Raw genomic sequence first — 24,535 nt, 5'->3', positions numbered from 1 at the left:
TACACCATCAGTCATCAAATCTTTTCTTATGACCACCACCCACATCCTTTTGGGTCTTTCCCTTACCCATATGTATAGCCTTCAATTTGAACCAACTGACGCCTTCTAACTGGTGCAAGTTCTTGGCCTCCGATGCACATGGCCAAACCATCGAAGTCTACTTTTCTCATCTTAACCTATTGGGGCTACTCCTATGTTGTCACGAATATGTTCATTTCTAGTTCTATCCTTCTTCGTCTTGCCACTCATCCATCTCAACATTCTCATTTCCACGAACATCACTGAAGTAATGGAAATGTGGCATTTTAGCCAGGCTAAAAATATCAGAACCTTATGTGTTCTCTTTCTTTTTCTTTACTGAAAGGATGTAAGAATAAAAATCATTTCTGATGCAGAAAGAAAATTAAGAGGCCGTCTGGAGTATAAAGCATATCCTAGGAATTTAGACATTCTCTAAGAAAGAACACCGATTTCCGGATTTTAGATCAATTACAAAAGAGAACTCTGCTAAACTGACACGCACCTCCAAATGCAGGAGAAATGCCAAGGCATGTGAGACCAAGGATGCTCACCAGGAATGCCCCACCATGTAGATTCCTTGGCCTGTATATTGTGCTAGTCCACTCGTTGAGTGGTGCACCAAAAAACAATGGGTGGTTTTTAAAGTAGACGCCAATGGTCCACATTCAATATACATGCATGGACCAGACTAATTTCTGGCCAGGCAGCTACTACAGTGGGGCCTGTGTGATGAGAAACTTGGATCTTTCACACGTGTTGCCTAACAGAATGCAACCAAATGTTGTTGCACACTTGCACTCAACTTGCTTTGATAAGTTAAAAACAAACAGGTGATTCTTTGATCATTCTTGCAAAAACAATGTTAATCCCATAAGTTCTGCTTGTTTTAAGCAATCTAATTATTTGGAAGGTCATATCTCCCACTGGTTTCACGGTAAGTTATGTGGAACCAGTGAATAAGTTCCAATCTGTTAGCTGCGTGCAGCATCCAACCTGTCCAATAAACCCACCGTGCAAGTGGTTGGACATGAGACTTTATCCTAATAATTTATGCCTTCGCAATCTAACTGAGGTGCATGCAAAAGGATCTCAGTTTCAAAGCAGATGAAAGAAATAAGAAGGATAACTAACCTTGCTGCTGTCAACCGTTGTGGGTGGTAAGTTTCGTCGTGATGTGTACATTGGCTTTGTTGCATCATAGAAACTGAAGTTTGGTGGCTGCAAAAAGTACAATGAAATATCAAAATGTTACTATAACACTTTTAAATATTCATGCCTGTTTGAAAAAGAACAAGTGACATTCAATATGTACTTTATATTGAATAACCCCATCCAAGTGAAGAGAGGCAAAATATATTTTATACAATCTCATATACCACACACTTTTACTGTGGAGCATGACACAACCAAAGAATTGTGGAAAGAACAATAGCAGTCTAATGTATGCATACATTCATATTATAGCAGCTGAAAGATATGTCGAGTGTGGCATTACATTGACCTAATGTGTGTGTCTAGTTGAAATGAGGAAAACCCCATATGTTGTGTACAGTTTTTAATGGGATCCACATCCCATGTGTCCATACACACATGTTCATGTGCAATTCATTATGATAGTTGCATTCATTAAGAGGTTCTTGGGATTGGCACCTGTTAAAAGAATAGTTTTAAAACTCGACGATTCAAGTTGAAACTTGGCCAAGTCAAACTGACTCAACATGATTTCGAGATGAGACATTAGGAAACTTGCTTTTGAGTGGAACTTGGTCCAGACTCAATGAGACTTGTTGAGTTGGATCACCAGCTCAACCAACTTCATGTGACTCATGGTGACTTGAGCTGATCACATGCTTGGTGAATTGCAAAAGTTAAAAAGAGATGTTAAGTGTTGAACTCACAACCTAGAATAGGATAGAAAATGCCTTTAATCAGTGCAAGTTGCACAGATGTTCATTTAAACTATTTTACAAAAATAACTCAAGATAATTATTTTTAATGTTCAATACTCTTGTAAGTATTTTAAATTTAATATTAAATACCAACTGGAGCCAATAAAGGCTCAGTTAGTCTTCAAATCAGCTCAACCAGCTAGACATCGTTTTCAAGTTTTGAACATGGTTAAAAGTGATAAAATGCATTTATTGGTAAGTGAATATCTCAATGTACTTGCAAGAAATCTTCTCTCCTCAAGATTCCAAGGAGTGAATAAAGTGAGTGTTGAGGGAGATGCACAATAAAAGGTTGACTATCCATGATATGAGGTCTAATCACTGACCCTTTTCTAGTATAATCAATAATTGCATGGATGGTTAGATCATTGGGTCAGAGTCACTTTTGAGAGTGATGGAGAATCAGAGGTGGGTCAGGTCAAAGTCACTTTTGAGAGTGATGGACAATCAGAGGTGGGTCCTACATGATGGAAAATGATCAAATCTTTCATGTTCTAACAAATATAGATTGTCCATTTCCTGGCCCTTAATCGGATGGTAAAGATCATCCAATCAAAGTGATTTCTGGAAAGAATAGGCAATCAAAAGTGGGCAATACATGATGGAAGGCCCAGATCATTAATCAGACCTTTTCTAGTACAATTAATATGGGTCCTTACTCTTACCCGGGTGGTAGACTCCCAGGAGTTTCAACACTGGGTCAAGGGTTCGAGTACCCACCAGTGGTGAAATCCCATGGCGTGCGTGTGTGGGGTGTGTGTGTGTGTGTGTAAAAAAAAAAAAATATGGACCATCCTTTTTCTATCTATTGATCGGATGGTTAGGATCGGCCAGATTTTTGGTGTCCGAGGAATCTAGTGGTTAATTGAGCAGGAAGAAACAGAGGAAAGGAAGGAAGAATAGAGAGAGAGAGAGAGAGAGAGAGAGAGAGAGAGAGAGAGAGAGAGAGAGAGAGAGAGAGAGCTTAGGGTAAAGTCTTGTAACATGTTAGTCTCATGATTACACATGAACATATATTTACTCTCTACAATTCTTTCATGGGAGGATGACCCTATTAACGGGTTGGATTCCTTACAAACATCATGGTGGGCCCCACAAGAAAACTAGTTGCATTTACAACCAGTTGTTTGTGACACAAACTAACTCTCTCTCTCTCTACAAACACATGCATGCACATACGTCTATGATGCATGTCAGTGGGCAATGGATCAGGCAGCCCGCCCAACCCGGCTTGGACCTTCTCGGACTTGGCAAATAAGGCCCAGTCAATTTTTTAGCCAGGCCGGACTTGGGTTCAAGTCATTATAGCTAGCTTGGTCCTTAATTAAGCGTATTTTTGTTTGTAATATGATATAACTACTCTGAAACCTTTCTACTCTCCTACCTACCCCACAACATCCCCTTTCTTATCCCTAACCCACAAAAACCATTCCAATAGGAGTGGAAGCACCACTGGCTCTCGAGCTGGGTCTGGTCGGGCCAAATTGGGCCTGGGCCCAAACAAACTTTTTCGAGCTCGGACCAGTCTCGAACTATGGTCGCTATAGTGTTGAGCTGAGCCCCACCCAAACCTGACCCTTTGCCATCCCTGTAAGTATGCACGTGTGCAAATAGGTATGTATGCATGTATGTACTATATGTATGCATGTGCATGTGTGTAGGTATGAATATGTCCGTGCATTTTTTTCCTTTTATGTTTTATTAGGAGGCTTAGCCTCAACGCTTCTTAGGCCTAGAATATATCAAAACTGGAGTACAATGAAGAAAATACTTTTTTTTTTGCTATTTCATAACTTTAGCACATTTACTGAAAATGTGAAACTAAGGTAGAACACCTTAACTCACCTTCTTGATGCATTATCTGTAATGGAAACATAGTTATCATGAAGAATTAAAAAAACCCTGCCAAGTTTGTTTATATTAACGTGTTTGTAGCAATATGCATGAGCACAACAATTTCACACAAAGACTAGTGAAATTACTGGCAAAAAGAAGCAACTGATTACCTCATATGGTAGAGAAGATCTAAAAATGTTAGGTTAAACATCAAGAAAGTAAATGTAGATAGCAGTTCTTGTGAAAGGTGATGATGAATTCTTCCTTCCACTTCCAGTGACTCCATGCAGCCACCTCTTTATGCAAGGAAGAACTTTGCTTGAAATTTAAAGCTGAGAAAGATAATACAAGCAAACAAAATCATTTTTATAGTACTTACATGTGCAGTAAGGGCAAGATTTGCCTCGAAAAAGGATCTAATGGTCCCAATATCCTCCCAATAATCATTGAACAGATATGCCTGCAATGCAACAACCATCTTATGCATAAATTGATCATTGAGGAATGCTAAAATGAATGAAACTACAGCATGACAACAAAAGTTAGACCACCAAACATAGGTTATTTGAAGTTCGGTGAAATAAAATAAATAATAGAATGATAGAGTTGATTGGGTCTTCCTTGATTATTAACCTCAAAGAGGCAACCCCCTGTCACCATTTCCGTTTGTGCCTGTGGCTGAGATGTCGAGTAAGATTATGGAAAATGATAGAATAGAAGCTTTGATCATAAGGTTTTTAGGGAATCAATCAGAATTTACAAAGGTCCTTACTCATGGCTTAGTGGTAGACTCACAAGAGTTTCAACACTAAGGTCATGGGTTTGAGTACCCATTGTGGTATGTGTGCTTTAAAAAAAAAAAAAAAGGACAGATTTTACAATATCCCACTTGTAGTTAGCGAATGATATAAGATGCTTCAAGGCCTAGTTGAATGTCCTCAACAAGTCTAAAGATCAACCTCTCAAAAATGAGCTCTTAGGTGTTGATATGGAGCATTGAAAAAGTTAGCTGAGTTGACGAATGTGCTAGTGCATGTAAAGGCTATTTTCTCCCTTCTACTTATCTTGGGATGCCACAATTTCTGGGGCAACCTGCTAAAAGTCATCGGGGGCTTGGTATTCGGAAGGGTCTAAAAAAGATTATCTGATTGGGAAAGGGAAAAATCTTTCTTTGGTAGTGCACATTACTCTCATTAAGTCTTCTACATCTGCTGTGCTGATCTACTTTGTTCATGCCATTGTCCTAATGCACCATGGAGGTCATCAACAGATTGGGGAATGGAAAGTGAATTCTTGTGGCAAGGATAAGAGGAAAGTTAAAAATACATTTTTTTGGAATGGAAAGAGGTTCGCAGACTAACCATTGACATTTTGGAAAACAGTGATCTTGCTAAAATATAGATAGTGGGATGTGGGTGGTGTACTGCCCCCTCGCCTTGATACAGAAAAGTCTGAGGCTTTGAAGGCCATATTGGGCATGAGGAATCTTTTCAATCAGGGCATCAGTCTCGGTAAGGGATTGGCAGCTAGTCAGATTTTGGGAAGACAGATGTTATGGGGTTGTTCCTCTTTGCACAACAGAACTTAACTGACCAGAAGCAGGTCAAGGATGCTGGAGTTTATGAGAGAGTCAAGAAACAAACTACTTGGACTCCATATATAAGGAATTTAATGTTGGGTTTTTCCAAAATAAGAAGAAAATGAATTTTATTTTTGGGAAAAGAATGGTTGTGCCTTTGGTGATTGTTGGTGTGAATGGTGATGCCTCTTAGTGAAGAGAGCATCTTTTGAATTTGAAATGGAGGGATGCTATTGTTGGAAAGACACCACCATTGATGAAAAGACACCATGGAAGAAGATTTCTTTTCATGAAAAGGGCCTTAAGCATCTCTTGTGATTCTATATAAACCCATCTTTAGGTCAATCCAAATTAACAATTCCAACAATCTCCTCTCCATCTTCTTCTTGTTCACCATTTTCAGTTTTAGAAGGCTTTTTGAAAGGTACAATTTTTCAGGCGCTAAACTGTAAATAATTTTCAAGCAGTAAATTGCAAATAGTTTTCAGGGGGTAAATTGTAACAGCACAGAAGTCAAGGTTGTACACTGTAAAAGTGTGTTTGGGGTGCGGTTTTTTGGTTTTGCAGGCTGAAACCTACATTTCTCCGGTCTTGGAGAAGAGGCTTATTGTATCCTGGAGGCGGATTTGCTGTAACCCTCTTGTAAATTGGTTCAATCACTAGTAGGGTGCGAATATCGCCTTAAAGATAGCGATATCGTAACGCGCCTTAAGCCTATATTTAAGTGATTCATTTTCTATTTTTCCGCCTCAAAAATAACAATTTTAAGGCAATATTATGGCCTCTTCTATGAGTCATCCTGACTTTATTCGAATTACGCCGTTTGACGGCTCAAATTTTCTTCGATGGCAATCGAGGGTCCATCTCTTCCTCACATCACTCAAGTTGGATCATGTGCTCACTCAAGATCCTCCTTCACCACCATCTGACCATGATACGTTAGAACAAATTTAAAAGAGACAGTTGGGAGTGTAACGACTGCCTATGCAAAGGTCATATCTTCAACACTCTTTCTGATTCGTTATACGCTGTTTACTGTCAAAAGAAGACTGCTAAGGATTTGTGGCAGGCGCTACTCACCAAATGTTGGATGAAAAACCTGTCCTTGATCAACTACATAAGTTACAGGTCATCATCCAATAGATTATTGCCGATGGCACTAATCTCGACGAATCCTTCCAAGTATCCACTATTATTGCTAAACTTCCACCTAAATGGAAGCATACTAGAAAATCATTGAAATAGAAAAAAGAGAAAATGTCCTTGGAGGACCTCCTAATGTTTCTTCGAATAGAAGAAGAATCTAGGCTCCATGACAATAATGAAGAACAACAGGAGACCCTAAGTAATGCTAATATAGTCGAGAATAGTGTGAATTGGGAATTAGAGAAGTCACCTTTAAAGAAAGATGATAGGCTCAAACCTAATAACCAAAGGTTCAAAAAGAACACTTCCAAGAAGGGTCCATGCTTCTTTTGCAAAATCCCTGGCCACTTTAAGAAAGACTGCCGAAAATACAAAAAGAAAATGTAAGAAAAGAAACGGCAAGTTAATATGACGGAAGACATGAATCTGGCAATTGTCGTCTCTAAAGTTAATATGTTGAATGAGGATGTTGAATAGTGGGTAGATTCTAGTGCTACCAAACATATTTGTAGAAATTACAACATGTTCAATTCCTACGAATTAGTGGGGGATAATTAAGAACTATATATAGGGAATGCCTTCCCATGCAAGGTTGTAGGAAAAGGGAAGGTACGTCTTAATCTAACTTTCGGAAAAGTCCTTACTCTGAACGATGTTCTGCATGTACCAGATATTAGGAGAAATCTTATATCAACTAGTCTACTGACTAAGTTTGGATTTAGACTCCTATTTGAATCCAATAAATTGATTGTGTCTAAAAATGGGGTATATGTAGGGAAGGGCTATGTATCTAATGGAATGTTCAAATTGAACCTTATAAATGAAAATTCTTCTTCCGTTTATATGTTTGATTCACATGATGTTTGGCATGCTAGATTAGGACATATTAGTTATTGTAGAATGGATAATATGTCTAATCTTAATATAATTCCTAAGTATACAAAACCTAATGATAAATGTAGTATTTGTGTACAATCCAAAATAACTAGAAAACCGTTTCCAATGGTGGAAAGAGAATCTCAACTCCTAGACCTAGTTCATAGTGACATATGTGAAATGAGTGGTTTAATAACAAGAGGGAAAAGAGGTACTTCATAACCTTTATAGATGATTTCTCCTGTTATACCTTAGTATACCTATTGAAGAATAAAGATGAAGCACTACAAAAATTCTCTGATAATAAAGGAGTAATTATATGTCTATATGTAGATGATATGCTAATCTTTGGTACATATTTAGAAGTTATAGATAACACTAAAAGATTTTTATCATCTAGTTTTAACATGAAAGATATGAGTGAAGCTAATGTGATTTTAAGTATCAAGCTATTAAGAAAAAATGATGGTACAACTCTATCTCAATCACATTATATTGAAAAATACTTAAGTTTGATCACTATGATAATAACTCAATTTCTACTCCTTTTGATTCTAATATCAAGTTAATTAAAAAATAAGGTCGTAGTGTATCTCAGTTAGAGTATTCCAAGGTGATTGGCAGTCTTATGTATGCTACGATTTCTACTTGACCTGATATTGCTTTTGCAGTAGGTAAATTGAGTAGGTTTACAAGTAATCCAAGTTTAGATCATTGGAATGCTATTTCTAGAGTACTCAGATACTTGAGAAAAACTATTAACTATGGTTTACATTTTTCTGGTTACCCTAGTGTACTTGAAGGGTATAGTGATGCAAGTTGGGTCACTGATTCTAATGAATCCAAGTCTACCAGTGGATGGATTTTTACACTTGGAGGAGCTGCCATTTTTTAGGGATCCAAGAAGCAAACTTGCATATCTCACTCTACCATGGAATCTAAATTCATAGCTTTGGCAGCTAGTAGTAAAGAGGCAGAATGGTTAAGAAACCTATTATTAGAAATACCATTATTGGTAAGGCCTTTACCATCGGTCTCTATCTACTGTGATAGTGAAGCAATACTATCAAAGGCATATAATAAGACTTATAATGGAAAATCCAGATGTAGTAGTCTAAGGCATAGTTTTGTGCGGCAACTACTTGGTGACGGTGTTATAACAATTCAATATGTACGATCTATCCAGAATCTAGCGGACTCATTCACCAAGGGACTGGCAGGGGATGTTGTCAATAGAACATCAAGAGGAATGAGACTTAAGCCAATTTCACAGACACCGGATGAGGGAAACCCAACCTAAGTTAATAGGTTTAATGGGCAAAGTACCTCACAAGAAGTGGCTGAAGCAGCACTGTACATTTTCTATCTGTCTCATTCCTGGATGTATGTATAGTGTTGGGTACCTGTAATGATAAAAAGGAGGATGAGCTGCCGCTCTTAATGAGTTCTTTCAAGGGTGTTATAGTTACAGTGGCATTCATAAGGACTCACCTATATAAGTATTGGAAGTGGGGCCGCTTCTTGATGTTCGAGAGTTTTTTGCTACTCTCATGAACTCATGAATCCATGACAGAGCACAAGGCTGTTAATATGCTATAATTTTAGAACACATGACAATTGAAATATATGTGTGTATAACATGTTCAGTTGTGTCATATAGAATACTTAGTTCAAGACCATAGTCACTAAGGATTCTGATTCAACTTTGATTTGTTTACACTAAGTGAGGTTCAAGTCCATAAGGCACGTTCTTCTATGCACGTATTTTCTTTACATACCCTGACCTCTGTATTTTGAAAAATAATGGGGGATTGTTAGGTTTTTTCAAAATAAGAAGAAAATGAATTTTATTTTTGGGAAAAGAATGGTTGTGGCTTTGGTGATTGTTGGTGTGAATGGTGATGCCTCTTGGTGAAGGGAGCATCTTTTGAATTTGAAATGGAGGGATGCCATTGTTGGAAAGACAACACCATTGATGAAAAAACACCATGGAAGAAGATGTCTTTTCATGAAAAGGGCCTTAAGCATCTCTTGTGATTCTATATAAACCCATCTTTGGGTCAATCCGAATTAACAATTCCAACAATCTCCTCTCCATCTTCTTCTTGTTCACCATTTTCGGTTTTAGAAGGCTTTTTGAAAGATACAGTTTTTTAGGCGCTAAACTGTAAATAATTTTCAGGCAGTAAATTACAAATAGTTTTCAGGGGGTAAATTGTAACAGCACAAAAGTCAGGGTTGTACGCTGCAAAAGTGTGTTCGGGGTGCGATTTTTCAGTTTTGCAGGCCGAAACCCACATTTCTCCGGTCTTGGAGAAGAGGCTTATTGTATCCTAGAGGCAGATTTGCTAAAACCCTCTTGCAAATTGGTTTAATCACTAATAGGATGCGAATATCGCCTTAAAGATAGCGACATCGTAACGCTCCTTAAGCCTATCTTTACATGATTCATTTTCTATTTTTCCGCCTCAAAAATAACATTTAAGGGAGGAGGAGATGGGGGGTTTGACAAACTGCATGGCTATGCTGGAAAGGTTTATGACTCACTATGAGAGGAAAGACAATAGAGTATGGAAACGGGCGAAAATGGGAGGTTATGGGATAAAGCCTTTTATGATCTTATTTGGGAAAAGGAGAGGGGTGAAAGGGCCAGTAGGGAACCTTCTACTTGGCGGTGGGAAGTTAAAGCCCCACCAAGAATTGTCACCTTCATACTTAGTTGGTCAGGATAACGTCTTGACTATTGATCAGCAGCAAAATAGGCATGTGTCATGCGGATGGTATGGAATGTGTGCTTTCCAGTCATCCTTTGGTTTATTTGGATGGAAGGAAAAAACAGCTCCATTGAGAATAAAGAGAAACTGGACGCTTTTGTGGTGGCGGAAGAAACAGCTTTTATGTTACCTTTCAGGCTTTGGGTAGACAATCTATGTAATCTTCTTGCTGGTGGCTGCCTTGAGCTGTTACATTTTTGTGCCTTTTTGGGATTTTGAATAATATTGGCTTCGCCAATTGAAAAAAGAAAGTACAGTGAATTTATTCCAATCGATGTTTGAATTATCTTCATGTGTGTGATTGTGACTAGGATCCAAACACTTATCTCCTTTGACAAAGAAGCCTCAAACAAACAAAACAAGAGACAACAGAGGCTCATTACCAAACACAGCCAAAAAATAGTGACAAACTTATCTCAGATCCTCAACAAGGAGATCAGCTGGTCAAAACTAGTTTTAACTTCGACATATTTTTCTTCTCTTTTTTATCTAATCGTGAATCTCGATGTGTACGAAATTTGGATTGCAACTCTTTTAGGCCACGGATCCACAGGTTTGAGACGTTGGATCTCTCCACTTATTTCCCAATCCAAACTGGACACAATAAAAAACAGCTCTAGGTACATATGGACACTGCACATTACGAAAGTATTCCATGATAGGAGCTCATTTTTTATCACTCGACAGACAAAAACACAGGTTAAGCTGAAGATTCTAGGTTCAATATTAAAAGAGATGCCATACAACCTTACAACTGTTGCAAAGAACCAAACTGCAGTGTGCAATGTGTGGGGGTCGATCCCTGTGGAATTTGAAGTTGAATAATAAATCATTTTGTTAAGGCGCATTGACTAAGTATGCGTCAAAGCTAATACACGGGCTTTCTTTTTGGAACTTAATTTGAATCATAGGGAGTGCATCAGTACTTCCATCAGTCTCAGGTAGTGCAGCTTACCTTGCATTGCAAGCCAAGGAAAGAAAACATTGTTTTCTATTATCTCTATCCAAACTTTGGATAGTGATTCAATACACAATTCCACAAAGAGTTCTTAGAACATGTTTTTATTATCTTATTAGAAGAGCAACAAACTCTTCCACCTTTTCGTACTAGATCTGATCTTCAATCTCTTTGAAGCCACTCCCTCGACTTCCAAGTTTTCTCATCTTCGAGGATTTCCTCAACCACACCCACCCCCACCCCCACCCCCCCCCCCCCCCCCCAAATGACCATCTCAATTTAGGTTGTTCCATTCTATAGACATATATTGGCACGGTTGTGTGGGCCGTGACTCTTTGGATTGTGGCCATGACACTCTAGACCATGGGCCGTGACTCTCTTGTTCCTCTCATTCTTTTTCTTTCTTTTAATTTTCCCTTTCTGCCCTTTGTGCTGAGGGCACTTTATCCATCTTGTCAAAATTTTTATTGTATCGCAAATCATAAAGGGGGTTGAATCATGTCAAATCACAAATCATAAGATTTTTTATAATTTTCTTAACATTTCAAAATTATAAATATATTAGGAAAAAAATTAAAACTCATCACTCATCCTTTTGCCCTCAAATGCACCAAGTAATACCATAACATGATAGTGATAAGGGATTCTTATCTTTCCCTTTTTTTTTTTTTCCTCAAGAAATTTCCCTTAAAAAACATATGAGGATCCTTCAACAATTTATGTTCTTGTTACCTTTCTTGAATGTAAAATCATGTTCAAAAGGTGACACTTGATTTTATCAATCGACGGAAAAAGATATTTTGATTTCTAACCATCATTCCGCAATACATATAAGTCAACATGATCATAACCATCCATAAAAACATTCCACATAAGCCATACATCAATTTGGTGTTTCAACCAGTTAAGAAGTAAGAAATCATTAAAAATGCTCCATGATTTAATGTTGAAAAGAATATATATCATTTAATCTCTTATAAAGAACAAAATAAAATAATTTACCTTTTCTAAAGGATTCTTAAAGCCCCCACCAATTTAAAAATAAAAAATGAAAGACAAGTGAAGCTTAAATTAGAAGAGAACAAGTATAATTCGAACCATAAATCAGGATTTGAATCGTAAATCGTAGGATTCAAATCATAGAATCATATAAAAAGGGATGGAAGGTGGAATTCAAATCGTTTTGCTTAAGATTTGATGCAAATCGTTTATTGTAAATCGTAGGATTTTGACAACATTCCACTTTATGCAATTTGGCATTTACTTAATATAAACTAGAAAGGGTTAATTGTCCCTTTCTCTTCCCAAGTGCCTCTTCCTCTTTAACACTTCCCTACCATTGTGTTACCCTCATTCTACATACTCTAGCATCGGTTGTTATTCCTTGAATCCATAACCTTGAAGTAGGATTTTTTTCCCTCATATCCAACTTGTTAGTATTGTGTGGCCTAGAAAGCTATGTTTTATGTATGACCTTAGTTATTAATTAGTGGAATGTTTTCTTTTGCATCTATTAATTGTGTGTATGGAACTAGTGAAACATGTGGAAATTTTATGGGTTAAAAGAGAAGGTTTTCTCTATTGTTCTAGGGAAAGATGAAGTTGGACATAACTGCCACTTGCCAAGGGAGAAATGTGTTTCATGGATCTCAATACCCTAAATTCCATGACCATAGTATCAGGAGTGGGAAACCATCGTGTGTTGAGAACCAGCAACAAGTTAAGATGGAAGGTCTCCACCATCGATCAATTGTGCCTTGGTCCTAGCCCATATGGGAGCACGAGTGTTCACGGAATGTAGGTTCTTGTATTTAGGCCTGGCTGAGCACTTACATTGGAGGATCGCATCAAGTTTCTAGTCAAGAAACCCGTCATGCCTAGACCCGGTTGACTTGCTCATGTACTAGCTTTGACTAATCTTTAGACCTGAGGTTGTGTTGGGACTTTATGGTCATACTGTTTTGGGCTTTAACTTACCCTACGAAGTCACATTAGTGATTGACATATAGGTGTGGTTGGCCATATACATTAAGATTGGGTTCAACCGTACAAGTAGCCCACATGCTCCAACAAGGGATCTACTTGGTTACCCGCGATACACATTGAGTGGACTGATCTTAATGTTTGCACCATCCATCAAGTGGTTTTAAGTTGGCCAACAAAGTTTTAATGTTTTATATGTTTAGTCAATTAATTTTAATCATTGATCTTTTGATTTTAACCCTTAAACTTTTTTCATTGTGCTTGATGGAACATCAAATGCATAAGATCTGTTGAGCACAGGAATAGGTCAAGGATGGTGGCCACAGTAAGTGGAAGGATTCGGTCAATTTGGGTCTATAGATAAGGCAGGTTTGCTTACTTATTTTATGGTGGGGTATATTGAAGTCTATAGGGTAAGGAGCACCATCCTGGTGTTTTCCTTTGCAACCATGATTCCTCCTTATAAATAGATCCTATCTTAGCACAAAAGGAAGCAAGAGAGTGCCCCTGGACATCCCACCCTGGGACATTTGGAGTGAGAGAGAGAAAAAGAGAGTAGTAGTAGTAGAGAGAGAGAAAGAGAGAGAGAGAGAGAGAGAGAGAGAGAGAGAGGGTGACACCCCTCTCTCCTTCCTCTAAAATGTGAGTGCGCTTCCATTTTTTTTTTTAAAATTTCCAACACAACCTTTATGAGATTTTCCTTGAACTAAACTATTTTGGATCCTCCAAAGTAGAGGACTTGTTTTGTACGTTCTCTTTGCAAGGTTGCATTGCATAGTTTTGGAGAAAGCAATTAGTTCTAAGAAATCACGAGAAGACTTAGGAGTGTGAATGTTGATGTCAAGCAAAACAACATCTCTTATGTGGTTGATGTAGGATGATAACCAGGTTTTTCTCACTCAATGTTGTAACCCCTTTTCATGTGTGAAAAGGCAATCAAAACATCATACATTTGGTATCTTTTGAAAGCTTATTGTAGCACATTTCCCGCAAACCCAAGATCACACAATTCCATCAATAATTGAGCAAGTTATAATTTAGTTAAGAACAAATTACGGCTTCTCAGAAAGCTGTTGCGAAGAGGGTCTTGCCGGAACACATCCTAAAAGGCCCTCAAAAAGCAACCATAACTTTCTCTAACAATGTCCAAATTGAATGTTATAGGCTTGCTAGAAAGCTAAGTAAATAATCTTTCAAACAAGACCAATTTGAAAAAAAATTGACCCTATTTCATTGTTAGTATATGTTAGCGCATTTGAAAAATGTGTTGTGCTTTGGTTTTGGTTTTTCCTTAATCCCATATTGGAAATGACCAAGGAAAAAGTGAGGCATATATAAGGTTCCTCTTTCTAATTTCTGTAGCCTTGTGAAATATACATACACTAATGTGTTGACCTGTATGTGCGCACAAGCATGGCTTCAGGGTCGAGCCAACTGAAAAACCTATTAACTCACTATATGCACAAGATACTCACATGCAAGGGGGGCTGCATATCTCCAGCCTAGAAGGCTTGAGCGGGTCACTTTCCTTGGTCTAAGATAGGTTTAGTTTGGCAAAAATAAATAATTATTATTAATTAATTTTTGGTCCATTGGATGTGACTGTTCGTAGTTTTCTATTATGTGTCTCCTCGAAACGAGCACATCTTGTCTTCTACTTAACCCTTACTTCTAATCGTGTGTCTATTGAAGTCTATAAAAGAGGCCATATGGGGTTACTGTTCCTTATCTCTATCGAAACTGTCTTTTGGTATTTGTTTTCTTCGTCTATCTTTCTGGCAAGATAAAAACATGGGCCTTTCTTTTATTGTGATATTGATTGGCTGTGGTGCACAACCTCGAACTGATTGATGGCTCCTTCAAGCTGTTGTATCCTAGAGCTGAACATGTCGGTACCTATGGCACTTAAAATCATCCAGAAGGGGAACAATTCGTCTTAAAGAGAGCAACCTAGTCTGTGCCTCAACCCAGCAGGTCTGCTACATGAATTAATCTGTCTTTACCTTCACTTTAGGTTTGAAAATTGACATATACGAGTACTATCTATAACTCGCTTGAATGAGGGAGTTGTGCTCATCTTTGTGTTGTAGAGTTTGATTTACTACGACATTGGCTAGAAAGCTTGATTTTGGTTTCAATTCTTCCACTTGTGTACATACTGTGAGGATGTCCTCAATGTATTTCTGAACATTTGGATTGAATCCCTGTACGGCAGAGGATGACCAGAAGGTTGATTTGGTGTTGCAGGGACACAGTTGATGCCCAAAAGATTATTAGAAACCAGGAGACTTGATGCTTCAAACTCATGGCTTATGCCCCCGAGTCGGTATAGTCACTGCAGTACTATCAAACCATCGGTTGACCTTCTTAGCAGTGTGAAATTTGGAGCAGCTGGTTGCGAGACAGGAAGCACCAATGTGTTTGTAACTTTTTTACCGAGAGGTATTTGATGCATCTTGAAGGACTCAAACCATATTTGGGATTTTCACCACCAACATAGCTGTCAGAATTGAAATTGGTGTTTTTACGAATGGCAGTCTGCAACTTGTTGATTTCTCGCCACTTCTTCCATTTGATGCCTGATCTCTTTGTAATCTTCGTTTTTCTCTAGTGGTCGAACCATTTCAATCTCCATTGGCTACGTTTGCCACAGAACTTGAAAGTAGTTTTATTATGAAATTAGATGATACACAGGGAGTACTATGAAATAATTGCATTAGATCTGTTGATTAAAACTTCTCAAGAAGAGGTATTATAATTGTCTCATGAATAAGTTGTACTAATGTTATTGGCAATGGCAATAAGAAGATATGAACATAGTACAAAAATCCAATCCATTATTTGTAATGAACTCAAGAAAGAATTGTGCAGACCTTGATGAAGAACTCTTTAGCTGAGGCAGGTATTATTTCAGATCCAAAGTCATTTGCAGTAGGAAAACGCCATCTGACCCAACAATGACGTATAGCTTAATGCTCCTGTTTGACATTGCTTTCTAGGTTTTATATGAAGAGAATAAGCAACTGGCCAAACAAACATCAATCATGGAAAAGGACCAACTTGATTAAACAACCAAGACAACCATGGACAATTGCGAAATAGCAGAAAACAAATGGTGCACCTTTGTTTGGTTCAAAATAAATAATTCTATTTGCACTTTATGGTATTTCTAGAAGCAGCCAAAAGAGTCAACTAAACTAACCATAGATTGAAAAAAGAAAAAAAAAAGTTTCAACTGAAAATCTAGTTCATTGAACTATCCTTGTTTCATACAAAACAATTTCAAACTACATATCAGAAAATGGGCATTCATTCCTATATGACCTGCAAAAAGAAAATAGAAAAGTTGGTTCCATTCCTAGATAGGCAAGAGATATGATTTATAGATGCCTGCAGAAAAGAAAAGACAAGCACAATATAAAGGACAGGTGCATTTGCTGCATGCTCATCACAGGCATTGGCAAATGTACTGTAACCTTCTCAATGGCATGACACCATTGACATTATTCCTGGAAAAACGCAGACTAAAATATGTGCCATTTGGTTCATTATCATAATTCTATTCCAGTGCAAATTTTGGCATTGTAAGGGTAGTTAAATCATTTGCTTCAGATATGTGCAGGTAACTTCCTGATAGAATCAGTGATTAAGTTGTGAGGGATGAAAAGCCAATCTTCTCTCATTTGCTGGGAGGCTTCAGCTGATAAACAACTCTGTTATGTCCATTGTCTAGTAATGTGTAAAGGATGGTTGCTTTTCTCCTTCCTGGCCGGCATTGAAAAAGAGGTGGAGAAAACATCTAGGCTCTTCCTCTAGGGGATTGGATGTAAAATACGTTGATACTGTTAGTTGTGAGAACTCAACTCCTGACTGATTTTGGGCCTCGGCATCAGAAATCTGCGGACTATGAATGTGGCCTCAATTAGCCAATCTGTTCTGGAAGCTGCTGACTGTGAAAGATCATATCTGATTCACTTGGATGAATGATAAATGCATGCATGGCAAAGGCATTTGGACCCTTACTGCTGTCCCTTCTTCCTCTTTCATATGGAGAAGTACTCTAGCTCTAAAAAGTTATTTATTAAGGCCACACATTAAATACTTGATTGGTTAGCTGACCCCAATTAGTTGGATAACACTTAGATGATGATGATTAAATACTTGATAGGTGAAGGGACTAAAATCTCTTCCTAGATTGATCTGTGGCTTCCAGGGGTAAGCATTATGCATAGGTCAGGTTCAGAGTCTCACACCCATTTATGATTTTCCCTTGGGGGTTCATGTTAAAGCTGATGATATGATTTCTAATCATCAATGGCAATTTCCATAACCTTCTGTGATGGACCTTGCTGACATTTGAATGAAAGTAGCTCTGTTATCCAGCTGTCGATGAAGGTCTCTAGTATATTTCTGATGATAGCCTTCTGTTTACCTGCTGCTTGTTTCTGGAAACAATACTATCCATAGGTCTTCTTTCTTGTTTGAAAAAAAAAAAAAAAAAAGCAATGGAGCTGAAAATCACTAAAAATAGAGCAAGAAAAATATTCAGTAGTTACCTTCCTCAGCATTCATATTGAGGAACCATGCTCCAAATTGCAATTGCATTACTTTCAAGTTGGATTTGAAAAGAATCTATCTGTAATTTGAGGGCTAAAAAAAAAGAAAAAAAAAAAGCCTTCTTTCTTGTTGAGGAAATAGCACTTTTAAGCATTTCTGTTGTGCTTGGATAGCTGTCAAGACAGATTAAAATCAAAATAGGCTGGCTTGTTTCAGGCTTCAAATCAATGTTTTTCGTCTCTTCTTCTACGCTCAGATTGAATTGACGTTCCACAGAGCTCTCTGGATTTGGGTTAAGATTGCCACTTATTTGGATACAATTCTTGTGCCATCAATGCTATCACTATTCCTACTTCTGCCTTGTAGAAAAAACAGAAGGTTTGCTAAATATTTCTTATATCTACACTATTGTTTCCAAGGTATTAACATCAAGTTTCTTTATGAGAGATCTTTTATCGCTTCAAGGAGGCTGTACAATATGGCTAGCCATCTTTCTTCACACCTATCCATTAGTGGCGTGAGAACTTTCAATGAAATGCATCCCCCTTTTAGTCTGCTTGGCCCAAGCTGTTAGCGTTTGCTTATTCTTTTTGTGGTCTTCTCCCATTGTGTTTGGCTGGTAATAGAATTTGTTCACATTCCAAAAGAAATTTGTAATTAATAGGTTTTTTTTTTTTGTTTGTTTTTTAAAAAAATAAAATAAAATTTAGCCCAAGTTATAATGGAAGGAAATTCTCTAAGTTGCGTAAAAGGATAATCCGAGGCAATGTCCACAACTCGAATCACTTAAGATAGCATGTTAGTATATTGCATATATCTTAGTAGCTATAGTCTACATCTATATTTACATTTTGATTCAATTAAGATCACCCTCATCATCATTATAGCCTTGTCCCAACTATTTAGGGTTGGATTTAGGAATCTTATTTTGCCAATCATATTCAAAATCAAAATTCTTATGATTATGTGACCACAATTCTACGAGCAGGGCCCACCCAACATCAGCCTTACTCTTTTACCATTGCTTGGGAACAGATGGATCATTCCTTCCAAGCAGAGTTTCCACTCTTGATTCTGTTAAGATCACATGTTATAATCATGGTGCCAATTTTTGTGCTTGTGTCCATATCCTAGGCATCATGGATTTGGTAAAGAATGTCGCTACACTTCTTGACTATGCATATACAACAGGTGCAGGGCCTTCACTTAGTGGGTCAGCCGGAATTTTCCACAAGGTCAAGAAAATTCTATGCAACTCGATATTGACATGTTTTGTACCATTTAGAAGAGACATAAGGAGCTTCACAGATGCAAAAGATTACCCCGTAAAAAGAAGAAGTAGATTTTCAACTGCAATGTAAATTCTCTATGCTACCATCTCACTAAAGGAATATAGATTACTGAGCTTCCATAGAAGTCCTCCCTTTTCATAGAGTAGCTCAAACTATTCTAGGACTCTTCATGAACTCCCTCGGAAGCCTGAACTTCATTTTCCCCAACTCCTAGGAACTCTTCACAGGAAGTAAATGCTTCCCTAGATATTCTGATTACTAGAAACTTGAAGAAAATGCTTGCAACCCCAGAGACACCGCATTCCTGCATTAAATGCTGGAATTATCCGACCTTCAACTTCTGCTAGGGAACTCTACAGCTTCCATCAATTACAAACTGCCACTAGACTGTAACTTAAAACTACAGAACTGCCTCTGAACTGTAATTCTGAAAATTATAGAATGCCACTAGATGCCAAATCTGTCTCAAATATTATTGCCGTCAATGTTCAAGTCAAAACAGCCATTCGTGGATTTCTCTTTAACTGTAATGCATTTGCGGCTAAAGGTCTCTTTGATTCACAATGCAAACCTTCATTTGAATTTTAAGTTCTGCAGAGTGCAGATTATCACCCAAGCATATGGAGTTTAGAATCCACAACATGCTACTTGTATTAAACTGAATTTTTATGGTGTAGCAAACACAAGGGCTGTGGGAGTCTTTAGTCCTCCATGATGAAGAGAATCACGTGATTCTTGCTAGGACGACTGGATGCATTGAGAATTGGCATTAGGCTAGTTTCGTAGCACCAAATCCAATCTTATTGGAGATTATCGATGTGATTTATAAAGAAAGGAAGTGGCATCTACAATGGAAGATCATACACATTTGACTAGATTTCATTATCATTACTCATAACCAATTGGAAAAAACCTACCCTGACCAAGGAGAGGCAAATCTTCTAGTTTGAAGTCGCAAAATTATTGGTGTTCACCCGAATAATAAAGGTTCAGTTGTCATCGTTGAAATGTTAAAACTATCATTTTACCTTCTTGGGTCTTGTATCATTCTCAAAATACCTTTGGTTACCATATAGAATAAACTAATGCTGTATTTAAAAGTAACATTTGATTGAATCTGTCGGTGGAGTCTCGTTGTTTTGAACTCATCGAGCGTTTGGAGCAACACAGAAATAAAACCCAACAAGGTGGGTTATCAGCTTTCTGTTTTTCCTGTGCTCAAATAACAATTGTGCACTTTCAAATAGTAGTTGAAATAATCGAATATTGATTTGTGGAAATTGGTGCTGATGCAGGACAATTGACCACTTGCTCTAAAAGCTCGAACTGTTAGAGTATGGCAAATTAATCCCTTTATCTCATAGCCCAGGCCCCACATCTCATGGGTTAAGATCTTGGCCGAACTCCCTTCGTGGGCCCCAAATCACATGGGCCACCCACCCCGAGTGTGTCCCCACATCCCACAGGCTACCCGACTCGAGCCCAATGTGAAATGCACATTAATCACCCTTGGTAAGGAGTCTCGAACACGAGACCTCCCCCATGGGCCCCAAATCGCATGGGTCACCCACCCCGAGTGTGCCCCTGCATACCACAGGCGACCCCACTCGAGCCCAGTGTGAAAATGCCCCTACATTAATCACCCCCGATGAGAACTCTCGAACACAAGACCTCCCGCTCTGCTAACAATTTGATGCAGGACAATTAACCACTTGCTCTAAAAGCTCGAACTGTTAGAGTATGGCAAATTAATCCCTTTATCTCATAGCCCAGGCCCCACATCTCATGGGTTAGGATCTCGGTCAAACCCCCTTCGTGGGCCCCAAATCACATCGGCCGCCCACCCTGAGTGTGTCCCTGCATCCCACGGGCTACCCGACTCGAGCCCGGTGTGAAATGCACATTAATCACCCCTGGTAAGAAGTCTCGAACACGAGACCTCCCCCGTGGGCCCCAAATCGCATGGGTCACCTACCCCGAGTGTGCCCCTGCATCCCACAGGCGACCCCACTCGAGCCCAATGTGAAAATGCCCCTGCATTAGGTGCTGCACAACCAACCAGTGAGGTTCAGTATAATTAGATTGAAAAAAGTATTTGACTCCAAGTACAAAAATACAAAACTCCCTTGAATTTTCTCTCAATTGATTTGCTACAAGTAACTTCAATCTACTGCAGAACTTTTTTTTATACCAAAACCTTATTTAGGCATGCTAAAAGAGGACTTCATAGCTGGAAACTTCTACAAATCCTAAGTGATAGAAGGGGAAAAAATATCTTTGGTCAACTAGGATCAAAATCACAAAGACAGAGACTGGAACTATCATAGAAGAATCATGACTTGGAAAAGAGAAATAATAGTAATGAATCACACAGGGAACTTCAATTATATTTTCTGCATGCCAATTCATGTGTGTTGTCACTCATTTCAAACAAAAGATGGGACGGTTCACTGGATCAGATATGTAGGGAACCTTTCTTATAAAATTTCAATTTCATCTTCTTTTAAAAATCATAGAATCTACATGCAGCTTGAATACCATACCTTAGAAGATTCAAGAGTATCTCCTTCTTGAAGATATACACTCCCATGGAAGCAATGTATGGTTTCTTTTCAGCCTCCTCTCGTGACAGGCCCAAAACTGTAGTATCCACCGCCTAAGGAATTTGAAATGAAGATCATGCAATCATGCAAAATTGTAGAATCGCTTCATACTCATGAGGTCTGATTTCAGTCTAATCCTATCAGTTGATGCAAACATAAGGTATCGAGATAATTACCATTGCCTTCAATTCCTCTCCTTTGGGCTTTTCATTAAAGAAAAGAACCCTTCCTTTGTTGTTTATCTTCATTAAACCAAAGTCTGAGGCACGGCTGTCAAGGAAGAAAGATACTCCAAATTAGTATAAAACCATACATCTTGGAAGCTCAGAGAAACACATGGAAATGAAAATCTTATTCTACACAAGAAAAAGAGATTGTAAATGAGAAGGATGGTAATCATGGTGAAAGTCAAAAGTACAGAAGGTATCAGCTACGTATATAGGCAAATAATAATTGATGACTTCTACAACCAACTTCATTTTCATATTGCTTGAAACAAGGGAAAAAGTAATTATGCGCTAATCTACTATTCATCCCTAGTCAATGGTAAGTAATTGTCCACGCTAGAACATGTGCCAACATGCCATGTGTGTGTGGCATCTGAGCTTTGCAAAAAGCGGGCCTCACCATGAAGATCACCGGGTGTGAAAATAGGCTCGTTCACTCATTGGGCAGGCTACACTGTGCAAAAGCAATTGATGGCTTAAACATGTGTATGGCATCTGAGCTTTGCAAGAAGCAGGCCTCACCATGAAGATCACCAGGTGCGAAAATAGGCTCATTCACTCATTGGGCAGGCTACATTGTGCAAAAGCAATTGATGGCTTAAATATGGATTGAAGACTCTGCAACACAGACCAACCCATTCAGTCCTCAGTCAAGTCAGGACTCACCCGAGTTGGCTGATTCGGGTATACTTTAATGCTGACTCGTGGTGATGATGTATCAGACTTTACCAAGTCCAGGTTTGCAATGCAGAGGTTTAACCCAGACCTGTTAATGGCATGTGTGGTCCACCTAAGTTGACTGGCCTGATTTTTAGGTGATATCCAGGTTGGGGCCAACCTTTCGCATGCCTCCGATCTCATATACACATGACATATCGACCGCATGTGCATGGTGGACACATACTGTCTACTGTAGTGCTATGTGTTGTGCCTCCGCACGTGCGTAATCAGCTTTGTTCACCATTCACTATGCAAAGTGGGCACTCCCATAATTTGGAGAGTAAGGAACCATGAATTAAAATTTTGAAGAAAAAGGTAGTCGATAGACAATTATAGGAGTAAATCTCATTCAGATTCTGCAACCACAAGAATTGGTTCTGACTAATACCTGTCATCCATAGGGAGACATGCAATAGTAATATCTGCGCCACCTTGACGATGACCCTGGAAATGAAGTAATTCCAAAGATTAAAACTTACAAGTTTGTGAAAATGAATTTAACCTCGATGCACAATGGTGCAAGAGATGCAATGCCCAACCTGAACAAAGTCCATATAGTCCATACGGTACAAATGATCTCCGGAGAGAATCAATACATCCTCAATCTCCTTGGCTCTGGCATCCTGCAAAATGAAAGTCAGCATATTGCTAATTTGAGATTCGATGCCCTCGATGTATTTTTAACAGTCTAATAGCTAAACCATTTACTGACTTTATCTAAATTTAAAGGGGATTTGGCAAGGTCCTATAACAGAGCAACTGGTTAGCTTAAAAACAACCTCATAATCTGTTGGTTGATGTCTTGTACCTTTTGGGAACAACTCCTTCAATATTGAAATAACTAAATTTGGGAGTGAGAAATTAATTTACAAAATGCTTACCTATGTTGTAAAATTTTAAACAGTGTCCGAATCAAGGTTACCTGGATCGTGGGTTGTTTTGGTACGTAGTATGGGAACCAGCACGCAGTATGCCACATTGCCACTTCCTCCATTACGTGGTACGCTAGGGGTAGGTTCATATCCGTCACTCCAATACATACAATGTGTATGCAATATGGTTTTGTATAAGAAATCATATTTTAATTCATATATGAAATGATGGATGCTATAGTCCCTGCATGCTTAGTGTTATATTATAACAAATAAATAAAAGTAGAAGTATCTTCATTGTAAATATAAATTTTCACTTAATCAATATTAAGAATATAGAACCATAATTTTGGGTCCCTAAAAATAGCGCCCAGATCTCAAATGACCCATAATCTGGATTGCTCGATCTGGAATGGAAAATGTGGGGTGTTTGGTGTTTTAGGTAATACTGGTTAGAATAAAAATTATGCATTATTCCTGAGCACCCTTTGGGTTGTATCCAATTAAAAGATATCATGAAAGGATATACATACCCCTAAATACAGCACCATTATATCATATGACCATGACATAGAACCAATATAATGCATAACATATCATCATCTAAAACAGCTCAAACTGACATGGATGGATCAATAGGTGCCAGTTTTTCAACTAAAAATATTGCACAGTAACAGTCAATGCCTAAAACACATCTGCAATCTGCATCATAGTAGAGAACCAAGGAAGTGAAATGATCCCTGCCTGATACTTCTCTTGATTAAAACAGTAATCAATATACAACGTGTGGTTGCTGAGAGCTGGATTTGATGCCATCTTGATTGCATTAGCATTATTCCCATGTTGAAGAGACAGGAAAAGCGGCTTCTAAACTGGAACTAGATTTAATGATTGTATGATCTGTATCTTATTTCCATCTCCCATATGATATCAAGACCCAAGGAACATGCAAAACCTATTGGAATGTCTCATGCCTATGCATCAGACCCTGTCAACATCTGATTAAGCTGCGGCTTCTCATTATGAAATACATGTACAATCAGTTTATAACCCTTTGCTAGCCATATCAAGTGATATGCTGAACAAATGTATATCGGATCATCAAGGTGCAGTGACAAACTAACACAAGATATGCACTACAT

At 38.3% G+C, this 24,535-nt stretch overlaps 1 protein-coding gene across 2 annotated transcripts in view; it reads right to left on the bottom strand.

Moving 5' to 3' along the window:
• LOC131226069 (glucose-1-phosphate adenylyltransferase large subunit 3, chloroplastic/amyloplastic-like) overlaps window positions 1-24,535 on the bottom strand; it is a 54,753-nt gene that overhangs the window by 9,329 nt on the left and 20,889 nt on the right. For both annotated transcript variants that reach the window (XM_058221742.1, XM_058221743.1), the window contains exons 5-11: window positions 23,061-23,144; window positions 22,910-22,965; window positions 21,751-21,844; window positions 21,515-21,627; window positions 15,996-16,068; window positions 4,186-4,266; window positions 1,153-1,239 (exon numbers count right to left, since the gene is read on the bottom strand). In XM_058221742.1, coding sequence (XP_058077725.1) covers window positions 1,153-1,239; window positions 4,186-4,266; window positions 15,996-16,068; window positions 21,515-21,627; window positions 21,751-21,844; window positions 22,910-22,965; window positions 23,061-23,144 — 588 coding nt within the window. The remainder of the gene's footprint in view (window positions 1-1,152; window positions 1,240-4,185; window positions 4,267-15,995; window positions 16,069-21,514; window positions 21,628-21,750; window positions 21,845-22,909; window positions 22,966-23,060; window positions 23,145-24,535) is intronic.

This window comes from Magnolia sinica, chromosome 14 (assembly GCF_029962835.1).
Source record: "Magnolia sinica isolate HGM2019 chromosome 14, MsV1, whole genome shotgun sequence".
NCBI lineage: Eukaryota > Viridiplantae > Streptophyta > Magnoliopsida > Magnoliales > Magnoliaceae > Magnolia > Magnolia sinica.
The sequence above is the reverse complement of the archived record's forward strand: the minus strand, read 5'-3'. Positions and strand labels throughout refer to the sequence as shown.